The following is a 13,081-nucleotide window of genomic DNA, read 5'->3' on the forward strand; positions in this document are numbered from 1 at the left end:
TTTCACGCATGTTAACAGTTACCAGCTAACTGATAGCATTCTAACAGTTAGCATGTTAGCATGCTAATGTTGCTGGCTTTCTTTAGCTCATTTTTTATGTCTGAAAAATGTTCACGAATTTGCCACTTTTCCCTAACATTTATTTTCTATTAAAAAGTGTTACTACTTCTATCTCTCAACTGTTTTTAACCATTCCAAAGTCACAATACTCCTTGCTAATGTTAGTCGATTGTTAAAATGCTAATATTAGCATGCTAGCTTTTTTTTTTAGCAAATGTTGCTAGTAAAAACACCTAAGAGTCGTACATTTTTGTATTTCACGCATGTTAACAGTTAGCAGCTAACTGATAGAATGCTAACAGTTAGCATGCTAATGTTGCTGGCTTTCTTTAGCTCATTTTGCAGGTCATTTGAGTTCCATTTACCCAACTCTTCTCAAACATAGGGCGGTGCAATGCCAGGAGGGGTGCGCGTGATCCCGGGAATATGCTTTATCAGTATCATGCTCCAAACCCCTGTAGCCAATAATCCTGACTTCCTCATTTTGACAAAAAAAAAAAAATCAGCACAAATTTCTTTATTCATTTTTGTGTTCACTGGATCGGTTCACCTGGGGATAGGTTGATTGACAACACTAAAAAAGGTGTTTAGGGCACGTCCGACCGGTAGGAGGCCACGGGGAAGACCCAGGACACGTTGGGAAGACTATGTCTCCCGGCTGGCCTGGGAATGCCTCGGGATCCCCCGGGAGGAGCTGGACGAAGTGGCTGGGGAGAGGGAAGTCTGGGCTTCCCTGCTTACACTGCAAAAACTGAAATCTAAGTAAGATTAAGTATCTCAAATAAGGGTGATATTTGCTCATTTTCTGTCTGATAAGATAATTCTTCTCACTAAGCAGATTTCATGTTAGAGTGTTTTACTTGTTTTAAGGGTTTTGGTCCTAAATGATCTCAGTAAGATATTACAGCTTGTTGCTGAGATTTGATGAGCTATATTGAGTAAAACATGCTTGAAACTAGAATATCAACTGATGCAAAGTAAAAAGTATAAAACTATTTTTTTTAAAGTAATAATTTCTTACTTCAAGCATGAAAAAAAAAATCATGATGCTGAGCGCATATCATTATGATAATAGCACTAGCATTTAGTTAATTTAAGAATATTTTTCAACATATTGAGCAAAAAGGTCTTTTTTTTTTCTACCAATAAAAGTGCACTTGTTATTAGTGAGAATATACTTATTTTAAGGTATTCTGGGGTTCATTGAGGTTAGCTACATTTACTTGTTTTGGAAAGTCTTGACAAGCCAAATTTTCTTGTTCTATTGGCAGATAATTTTGCTTAGTTCAAATAAAATACTCCTAATTTTTGTTTTTTTTTTTCTTGTTTTTGAACACTGACTTTTTGCAGTGTAGGCTGCTGCCCCCGCGACCCGACCTCGGATAAGCGGAAGAAGATGGATGGATGGATGGCTTTTTTTTTTTGTAGGTTAAAGTATTTTATTTATTGTTAATGTTGCTGATTTATTTGATTGGGTTATTGGGTTTATTTGAATTTATTTTTCAGTGTGAAATGGTTCAAGTCGGTCGAAAAATATGTTTAGTTTAAATAAGGATAAAACAATTATTTCAGGCAAAATTGATGCAGGGCAAAATGGTTATTGATTAAGCAGTGGTTATTATTTATCTACTTCGCAATTGTTTTTCAATACTGCTATCATATGTGTATATATTCCCTGGCCATCACCTGTATAGCTGCGGCCCTGAGCGACTCCAGCCTCTGCCTGCTGCTCTGCTTCATGTTCACCACATCCTTGTAGTCACCCTGCAGCGCCCTCTGCAGGCTGCGCAACGCCTGGAACACCATGCGCTCGCTCTCGTTCAACTCCTTCTGGAAAACCTGTATCTTGTGTACCTGGAGGCAGACAGAGAGGCCAAACGTTTGTCTAAACACAGCCAAAAAAGATGGACAAGACAGTCTCATTGGTTAGTGTTGTTAACAAGGCACTAAATCAGGGGGGCCCAGACTTTTTCCACTGTGGCCCTCAGCGGAAAATCAAAGGATGCGGGGGCCATTTTGGTAGTTTTCACCTTCAAAACTAGTACAAAATAAAAGTATTTTTTTAAAAGATGCTATTTCGGTCGAAATTTTGTGTGAATGCTGAAGATCTAAAGCCAAACTGAAATGGTAACAGTTAGCACGCTGGCCAGATAGCGTCAAGTAACAAACATTATGAGCAAAATGAGCTACAAAAGTAGGCTAGCAGGCTAACAGTACTATACTGACATGCTAACAACAACATGCCTACAGTTAGCATCATAGTGAAATACCAAAATATATATATATACCTGCTAAAGTATCTCAAAAAAACCTAGCATGCTAAGGTTAGCATGTTAAAATGCTGACTCTAACATGCGTCAAGCACCTAAATATATTACTCTGAGGTGTGTACCTAAAAAAATTGTTTTAAATGCTAGCGTGCTAATGTTAGAATGCATCAAGTACCAAAATATGACAAAGGTGTATACCTACACAATTGGCTACAAAAAGCTAGCATACTACTGTTAACATGCTAACAACGATCATTCGTCCAGTACCAAAATATGACTAAGGTGTATACCTACACAAATAGCTACAAAAAGTTAATATGCAAACAAATATAATTTGTCAAATACCATAATATGACTAAAGTGTATACCTACACAATTAGCTACAAAAAGCTAGCATACTAATGTTAACATGCTAACAAATATCATATATCAAGTACCAAAATATGACTAAGGTGTATACCTACACAAATAGCTACAAAAAGTTAATATGCAAACAAATATAATTTGTCAAATACCATAATATGACTAAAGTGCATACCTACACAATTAGCTACAAAAAGCTAGCATACTAATGTTAACATGCTAACAAATATCATATATCAAGTACCAAAATATGACTAAGGTGTATACCTACACAATTAGCAACAAAAAGCTAGCATACTAATGTTAACATGCTAACAAATATCATATATCAAGTACCAAAATATGACTAAGGTGTATACCTACACAATTAGCAACAAAAAGCTAGCATACTAATGTTAACATGCTAACAACGATAATTCGTCAATTACCAAAATATGACTAAGGTGTGTACCTACACAAATAGCTACAAAAAGCTAATATGCAAAGAAATATAATTTGTCAAATACCATAATATGACTAAAGTGTATACCTACACAATTAGCTACAAAAAGCTAGCATACTAATGTTAATATGCTAACAAATATAATTTGTCAAGTACCAAAATATGACTAATGTGTATATCTACATGATTAGCTACAAAAAGCTAGCATACTAATGTTAACATGCTAACAAATATCATTTGTCGAGTACCAAAATATGACTAAGGTGTATACCTACATGATTAGCTACAAAAAGCTAGCATATTAATGTTAACATGCTAACAAATATCATTTGTCAAATACCAAAATATGACTAAGGTGTATACCTACACATTTTGCAAAAAAAGCTAGCATACTAATGTTAACATGCTAACAAATATAATTTGTCAAATACCAAAATATGACTAAGGTGTATACCTACATGATTAGCTACAAAAAGCTAGCATACTAATGTTAACATGCTAACAAATATAATTTGTCAAAAACCAAAATATGACTAAAGTGTATACCTACAAATTTAGCAAAAAAAAGCTAGCATACTAATGTTAATATGCTAACAAATATCATTTGTCGAGTACCAAAATATGACTAAGGTGTATATACCTACAAATTTTGCAAAAAAAAGCTAGCATACTAATGATAACATGCTAACAAATATCATTTGTCAAGCACCAAAATATGACTAAGGTGTATATCTACATGATTAGCTACAAAAAGCTAGCATAGTAACCCTAACCCTAAAACAAATATCATTTGTCAAATACCAAAATATGACTAAGGTGTATATACCTTCAAATTTTGCAAAAAAAAGCTAGCATACTGATGTTAACATGCTAACAAATATCATTTGTCAAGTACCAAAATATGACTAAGGTGTATACCTACAAATTTTGCAAAAAAAAAAGCTAGCATACTAATGTTAACATGCTAACAAATATAATTTGTCAAGTACCAAAATATGACTAGGTGTATATCTACATGATTAGCTACAAAAAGCTAGCATACTAATGTTAACATGCTAACAAATATCATTTGTCAAATACCAGAATATGACTAAGGTGTACATCTACATGATTAGCTACAAAAAGATAGCATACTAATGTTAACATGCTAACAAATATCATTTGTCAAATACCAAAATATGACTAAGGTGTATACCTACAAATTTTGCAAAAAAGCTAGCATTCTAATGTTAACATGCTAACAAATATCATTTGTCGAGTACCAAAATATGACTAAGGTGTATATACCTACAAATTTTGCAAAAAAAAGCTAGCATACTAATGATAACATGCTAACAAATATCATTTGTCAAGCACCAAAATATGACTAAGGTGTATATCTACATGATTAGCTACAAAAAGCTAGCATAGTAACCCTAACCCTAAAACAAATATCATTTGTCAAATACCAAAATATGACTAAGGTGTATATACCTTCAAATTTTGCAAAAAAAAAGCTAGCATACTGATGTTAACATGCTAACAAATATCATTTGTCAAGTACCAAAATATGACTAAGGTGTATACCTACAAATTTTGCAAAAAAAAAGCTAGCATACTAATGTTAACATGCTAACAAATATAATTTGTCAAGTACCAAAATATGACTAGGTGTATATCTACATGATTAGCTACAAAAAGCTAGCATACTAATGTTAACATGCTAACAAATATCATTTGTCAAATACCAGAATATGACTAAGGTGTACATCTACATGATTAGCTACAAAAAGATAGCATACTAATGTTAACATGCTAACAAATATCATTTGTCAAATACCAAAATATGACTAAGGTGTATACCTACAAATTTTGCAAAAAAAGCCAGCATACTGATGTTAACATGATAACAAATATCATTTGTCAAGTACCAAAATATGAATAAGGTGTATATCTACATGATTAGCTACAAAAAGCTAGCATACTAATGTTAATATGCTAACAAATATCATTTGTCAAGTACCAAAATATGACTAAGGTGTATACCTACAAATTTTGCTAAAAAAAAAGCTAGCATACTAATGTTAACATGCTAACAAATATAATTTGTCAAGTACCAAAATATGACTAGGTGTATATCTACATGATTAGCTACAAAAAGCTAGCATACTACTGTTAACATGCTAACAAATATAATTTGTCAAATACCAGAATATGACTAAGGTGTACATCTACATGATTAGCTACAAAAAGATAGCATACTAATGTTAACATGCTAACAAATATCATTTGTCAAATACCAAAATATGACTAAGGTGTATACCTACAAATTTTGCAACAAAAAAAACTAGCATACTAACCCTAACCCTAATCCTAACCCTAAACCTAATCCTAACCCTAACCCTAACCCTAAAACAAATATAATTTGTCAAATACCAAAATATGACTAAGGTGTATACCTACAAATTTTGCACAAAAAAAACTGGCATACTAGCCCTAACCCTAATCCTAACCCTAACCCTAACCCTAAAACAAATATCATTTGTCAAATACCAAAATATGACTAAGGTGTATACCTACAAATTTTGCAAAAAAAAATGGCATACTAACCCTAACCCTAATCCTAACCCTAACCCTAAAACACATATTTGTCAAATACCAAAATATGACTAAGGTGTATACCTACAAATTTTGCAAAGAAAAACTGGCATACTAACCCTAACCCTAATCCTAACCCTAAACCTAACCCTAACCCAAACCCTAAAACAAATATCATTTGTCAAATACCAAAATATGACTAAGGTGTATACCTACAAATTTTGCAAAAAAAAACTGGCATACTAACCCTAACCCTAACCCTAACCCTAAAACAAATATAATTTGTCAAATACCAAAATATGACTAAGTTGTATACCTACAAATTTTGCAAAGAAAAACTGGCATACTAACCCTTACCCTAATCCTAACCCTAAAACAAATATCATTTGTCAAATACCAAAATATGACTAAGTTGTATACCTACACATTTTGCAAAGAAAAACTGGCATACTAACCTTAACCCTAATCCTAATCCTAACCCTAACCCTAAAACAAATATCATTTGTCAAATACCAAAATATGACTAAAGTGTATACCTGCAAATTTTACAAAAAAAACTGGCATACTAACCCTAACCCTAACCCTAACCCTAGCCCTAACCCTAAAACAAATATCATTTGTCAAATACCAAAATATGACCAAGGTGTATACCTACAAATTTTGCAAAAAAAACCTGGCATACTAGCCCTAACCCTAATCCTAACCCTAACCCTAACCCTAACCCTAAAACAAATATAATTTGTCAAATACCAAAATATGACTAAGGTGTATACCTACAAATTTTGCAAAAACAAAACTGGCATACTATCCCTAACCCTAATCCTAACCCTAACCCTAACCCTAACCCTAAAACACATATCATTTGTCAAATACCAAAATATGACTAAGGTGTATACCTACAAATTTTGCACAAAAAAAAACTGGCATACTAACCCTAACCCTAATCCTAACCCTAAACCTAACCCTAACCCTAACCCTAAAACACATATCATTTGTCAAATACCAAAATATGACTATGGTGTATACCTACAAATTTTGCAAAGAAAAACTGGCATACTAACCCTAACCCTAATCCTAACCCTAAACCTAACTCTAACCCAAACCCTAAAACAAATATCATTTGTCAAATACCAAAATATGACTAAGGTGTATACCTACAAATTTTGCGGAAAAAAACTGGCATACTAACCTTAACCCTAATCCTAACCCTAACCCTAACCCTAAAACAAATATCATTTGTCAAATACCAAAATATGACTAAGGTGTACCCCCAACCCTAACCCTAACCCTAACCCTACAAATTTTGTGGAAAAAAAACTGGCATACTAACCCTAACCCTAATCCTAACCCTAACCCTAACCTTAAAACAAATATAATTTTTCAAATACCAAAATATGACTAAGGTGTATACCTACAAATTTTGCAAAAAAAACCTGGCATACTAACCCTAACCCTAATCCTAACCCTAACCCTAACCCTCAACCTAACCCTAACCCTAACCCTAACCCTACCCCCAACCCTAGCCCTAACCCTAACCAACTCTTTTTCTTTATGCCTAACCCTAATCCTAATCCTAACCCTAACTCTAATCCTAACCCTAACCCCAACCCCAACCCTAACCCTAACCCTAAAACAAATATCATTTGTCAAATACCAAAATATGACTAAGGTGTATACCTACAAGGTACCAAAATATGACTAAGGTGTAACCCTAACCCTAACCCAAACCTAACCCCATCCCTAACCCTAACCAACTCTTTTTCTTTATGCCTAACCCTAACCCTAGCCCTAACCCTAACCAACTCTTTTTCTTTATGCCTAACCCTAACCCTAATCCTAATCCTAACCCTAACTCTAATCCTAACCCTAACCCCAACCCTAACCCTAACCCTAAAACAAATATTATTTGTCAAATACCAAAATATGACTAAGGTGTATACCTACAAGGTACCAAAATATGACTAAGGTGTAACCCTAACACTAACCCTAACCCTAAACCTAACCCTAACCCAAACCTAACCCTAACCCCAACCCTAGCCCTAACCCTAACCAACCATTTTTCTTTATGCCTAACCCTAACCCTAACCCTAACTCTAATCCTAACCCTAACCCCAACCCCAACCCCAACCCTAATCCTAACCCTAACCCTAACCCTAAAACAAATATCATTTGTCAAATACCAAAATATGACTAAGGTGTATACCTACAAATTTTGCAGAAAAAAAACTGGCATACTAACCCTAACCCTAATCCTAACCCTAACCCTAACCCTAAAACAAATATCATTTGTCAAATACCAAAATATGACTAAGGTGTACCCCCAACCCTAACCCTAACCCTAACCCTAACCCTACAAATTTTGCGGAAAAAAAACTGGCATACTAACCCTAACCCTAATCCTAACCCTAACCCTAAAACACATATCATTTGTCAAATACCAAAATATGACTAAGGTGTATACCTACAAATTTTGCAAAGAAAAACTGTCATACTAACCCTAACCCAAACCCTAGAACAAATATCATTTGTCAAATACCAAAATATGACTAAGGTGTATACCTACAAATTTTGCGGAAAAAACTGGCATACTAACCTTAACCCTAATCCTAACCCTAACCCTAACCCTAACCCTAAAACAAATATCATTTGTCAAATACCAAAATATGACTAAGGTGTATACCTACAAATTTTGCAAAAAAAAACTGGCATACTAACCCTAACCCTAACCCTAACCCTAAAACAAATATCATTTGTCAAATACCAAAATATGACTAAGGTGTATACCTACAAATTTTGCAAAAAAAAAACTGGCATACTAACCCTAACCCTAAACCTAACCCTAACCCTAAGGTGTATACCTACAAATTTTGCAAAGAAAAACTGGCATACTAACCCTAACCCTAATCCTAACCCTAAACCTAACCCTAACCCAACCCTAAAACAAATATCATTTGTCAAATACCAAAATATGACTAAGGTGTATACCTACAAATTTTGCAAAAAAAAACTGGCATACTAACCCTAACCCTAAACCTAACCCTAAGGTGTATACCTACAAATTTTGCAAAGAAAAACTGGCATACTAACCCTAACCCTAATCCTAACCCTAAACCTAACCCTAACCCAACCCTAAAACAAATATCATTTGTCAAATACCAAAATATGACTAAGGTGTATACCTACAAATTTTGCGGAAAAAAACTGGCATACTAACCTTAACCCTAATCCTAACCCTAACCCTAACCCTAAAACAAATATCGTTTGTCAAATACCAAAATATGACTAAGGTGTATACCTACGAATTTTGCAAAAAAAAACTGGCATACTAGCCCTAACCCTAATCCTAACCCTAACCCTAAAACAAATATCATTTGTCAAATACCAAAATATGACTAAGGTGTATACCTACAAGGTACCAAAATATGACTAAGGTGTATATCTACATGATTAGCTACAAAAAGCTAGCACACTAATGTTAACTTGCTAACAAATATCATTTGTCGAGTACCAAAATATGACTAAGGTGTATACCTACAAATTTTGCAACAAAGCTAATATTAGAATACTAACAATTGTGCCGCGGGCTGTGAAAAAATTAGCTAAGGGCCGCAGATGGCCCCCGGGCCGCACTTTGGACACGACTGCACTAAATGATTGCACCATGATCCAGGTGGTGAGCAATTGCTGGTAGGCACAATCTCCTACCTGGAAACCCCGCTCCATTTCTGTAAGACTTCGGTCTTTCTTCACAGCTTCCGCGGCCCTCGACAGCTTACTGACCACCTCCAGTTTTTGGTTTTTGAGCCTTGCCAGCCACATGCAGTTGCTGTCCAACCAGCTCTGGCCGCGTGTGTCCAGACTTCTGCGACTCCGGTGGTTGCCATACTTTTGGGTCGCCCTGTCCGGATGTGCCCCGGCGTAGACCCCGACCAGGCCGAGGCACAGCAGAAAACGTACAGCCTGCATCCGCAGCACCTATTCACTCCTGACGGGAGCGCGTGGACGGAAAGGGAGCAAAAGGCCTGCAAATAGAAACAAAACAAGAAGACACCAATGTTGCCATGAAACGTTCCAGATAAAAGGATAACATACCAAGCATACTACTGCGGACACTCTACTGTAGGTGTCACAAAAAAGGAACTTTACATAGCTTTCACAATATAAAAAAAACGTCCATGTAAATTGCCTGCAACCTAAAACTGGGACCAACGTTGCCAGATGTACAAGAACTATGGTATTTGTGCAACACTTTCACCCCTTGTACGATCATGTATAATGTATGATCATTTGACCCCTTTTAAAACAAACAGGATACATTGGCCTCGTCACAGCCAGGTGGGGGCGCTGTTCTGCCACATTTGATTCAAAAGGTAAAACTCCATTATAAGCCATACTGGAGCTCTTCAACGGAGGAACTGCAGGGGATATTCCGTATGCAATTTTTCAATTTTACCAACCTTCAATTGCAACAACAACGCTGGAAATGTGTCCCGTGAAAAAACGTCCGACCGGAACTCTCTAATAACTAAAGTTCCTTGGGTGAATAATGTAAACTCACTATACCGGTATGTTTTAGCGCTTTTGCGGCAGATATAAATAAGAACTTTACACTGCCTTGTATTAGAAATGGCAACAGCGGAGGATGAATGTCCCATAACAAGAAGATAGAGAAAAACAAGAAGCTTACCGTCGCCACGGACTGCAAAGGCGGACGCGCGCAATTTTTCAGGACTTATGCAGATCCCAAATACAGATCAGCAGGTACCAGAAGGTAAGAAAAGTTGCTTTTGCATAATATTACGAAACAAAACGCTAGATAATATGTCTTACCTTATACACACACCATAATAATACTCCTATGTTGAAGCACACTACAATCCATCAAGCGGTGCGGCTTCATAACTTACCAAAGTCGTACTAAAACATTTTGATGGATTTTTGAGCGCCGTGTGTAATGTTCTATATTTTCAATTAGAGATGTCCGATAATGGCTTTTTTGCCGATATTGTCCAACTCTTAATTACCGATTCCGATATCAACCGATACCGATATATAGTCGTGGAATTAACACATTATTATGCCTAATTTTGTTGTGATGCCCCGCTGGATGCATTAAACAATGTAACAAGGTTTTCCAAAAATAAATCAACTCAAGTGGTGGGAAAAAATGCCAACATGGCACTGCCATATTTATATATATATTTATTTATTATTATTATTATTATCACAAAGTGCATTATTTTTTTAACATGCCTCAAAACAGCAGTTTGGAATTTGGGACATGCTCTCCCTGAGAGAGCATGAGGAGGTTGAGGTGGGCGGGGTTGAGTGGGGGGGGGGGGTAGCGGGGGGTGTATATTGTAGCGTCCTGGAAGAGTTAGTGCTGCAAGGGCTTCTGGGTATTTGTTCTGTTGTGTTACGGTGCGGATGTTCTCCCGAAATGTGTTTGTCATTCTTGTTCGGTGTGGGTTCACAGTGTGGCGCATATTTGTAACAGTGTTAAAGTTGTTTATACGGCCATCCTCAGTGTGACCTGTATGGCTGTTGACCAAGTATGAATTGCATTCACTTGTGTGTGTAAAAAGCCGTAGGTATTATGTGACTGGGCCGGCACGCAAAGGGAGTGCCTTTAAGGTTTATTGGCGCTCTGTACTTCTCCCTACGTCCGTGTACACAGCGGCGTTTTAAAAAGTCATACATTTTACTTTTTGAAACCGATACCGATAATTTTGAAACCGATACCGATAATTTCCGATATTACATTTTAAAGCATTTATCGGCCGATATTATCGGACATCCCTGTTTTTAATGGAACATATAAAATGTTGGTGTTGTTTACTTGAGTCATATTGCAGTCTACACGTATCTCTTATGTGTGACTGCCATCTACTGGTCACACTTATCATGTCACCATGTACCAAATAAAATAGCTTTGAGGTCGGTAAGCAAAACCAGAATTATTCCGCACATTAGGCGCGCCGGGTTTTAAGGCGCACTGTCGAGTTTTGATAAAAAAAAAACGATTTTAAGTGCACCTTATTGTCCGGAAAATACGGTACACTGAAGTGTTTTACACTGAATTTTTATGCACTGAAATTTTTTTACACACTACATTTTTTTAAACATAAATTTTGCTCACACATTTTTATCCAATGAAATGTTCCGCATAATTTGATGTAAAAAAAATTCAGTCCACTTTTTAAAAGAAGGCTTTCGTAATAAAGACACAAATTAACCTCCACAAGCCTATTTATGATTGTCTGTGCTTGAATACGTTCTCTTGATATTTAAGCAAGGTGTGGTTACTGCTGGTCAGTCACTTTAAACAAACAGCTGTGCACACAACTGTTGCTGCTTTGGATTGGCTAATAACACCTCCGTGTATTTGACTTGACGGTGCATGTCAAGCGATTGGATTCCAACGGAAAACCGACGTTTGAGTACATCGTCCTCAACCTGCGAAACTGTAATAATCCCAACTAATCCCTCACCGGTGCAGTATGTTCAATGTTTTCAACTCACGCCTAAGTTGCCTCACACCTTTGAGCGCATAAGTCAAGGTGAGTGATGGGAACTTTCCAAACTGCTTCCCCGTCCTTTCCTCCAGAGAGGGAATGGACTGCTGCTGCACGTCAATGGCGCCACTGTTCACAGCCCCGGCCTCTGTGGTGAAAACAACCATTTATGAAGATCTCACAGAGTCTGCAAAACATTTGATTCGTACTATATTGAAAATAATTGTGGTAGCCAGAGGGGTTCTATCTACACTTCTGTTCAAATGTAATAAACACTTATTCTTATGTTGTTTCAATACTTAACATTCATTTACGGCGATACTACAAATTTGGGTCTCGATCCAATATCAAGTAGTTACAGGGGCAGTATTGGTCCTCCCAATGTTCTTGCCTAACATTTTCAGGATCATTAAGTGATTCCATTTTTGACCGCAATTACAATCAGATAGTAGATCAGTGGGTTTTTAATGTTACGTAACGTTAAATTGCCTCAAATTAAAATAGGGACTGATAATTGCGTTTGGAGTGGTGTAATTAAGAGCACAATTATTATAATCTAAGTATTAGTGCCGCAGTAAAAAAAAAAAACACCAAGTACAGCATGTACAGGTGGATAATGACAAGGGAGTGTTGATCGGGATGTTGAAGAGTGACCTTATTTTTTTTTCGTTCTAAAATTTTTGTTCATTATTATTCAATTCTAGCTGAGTATCATCGTAATACACACAGTCAAATATTAGTACAGGGCAGCACGGTGGAACAAGGGTTAGTGTGTATGCCTCTTTCTGTGTGGAGTTTGCTTCCAGGATTGTTTAAAAAACGAATTATTTACAATTGGACAATATGACCTAGTG

At 36.2% G+C, this 13,081-nt stretch overlaps 1 protein-coding gene across 3 annotated transcripts in view; it reads right to left on the bottom strand.

Moving 5' to 3' along the window:
* tmco3 (transmembrane and coiled-coil domains 3) overlaps window positions 1-13,081 on the bottom strand; it is a 44,084-nt gene that overhangs the window by 29,094 nt on the left and 1,909 nt on the right. For 2 of the 3 annotated variants that reach the window (XM_062035551.1, XM_062035545.1), the window contains exons 2-4: window positions 12,235-12,375; window positions 9,418-9,734; window positions 1,747-1,914 (exon numbers count right to left, since the gene is read on the bottom strand). In XM_062035551.1, coding sequence (XP_061891535.1) covers window positions 1,747-1,914; window positions 9,418-9,678 — 429 coding nt within the window. In that variant the 5' untranslated portion in view covers window positions 9,679-9,734; window positions 12,235-12,375. The remainder of the gene's footprint in view (window positions 1-1,746; window positions 1,915-9,417; window positions 9,735-12,234; window positions 12,376-13,081) is intronic. The other variant, XM_062035561.1, reaches the window with a different exon arrangement.

The sequence above is a fragment of the Entelurus aequoreus genome, linkage group LG02 (assembly GCF_033978785.1).
Source record: "Entelurus aequoreus isolate RoL-2023_Sb linkage group LG02, RoL_Eaeq_v1.1, whole genome shotgun sequence".
NCBI classification, from domain to species: Eukaryota; Metazoa; Chordata; class Actinopteri; order Syngnathiformes; family Syngnathidae; genus Entelurus; species Entelurus aequoreus.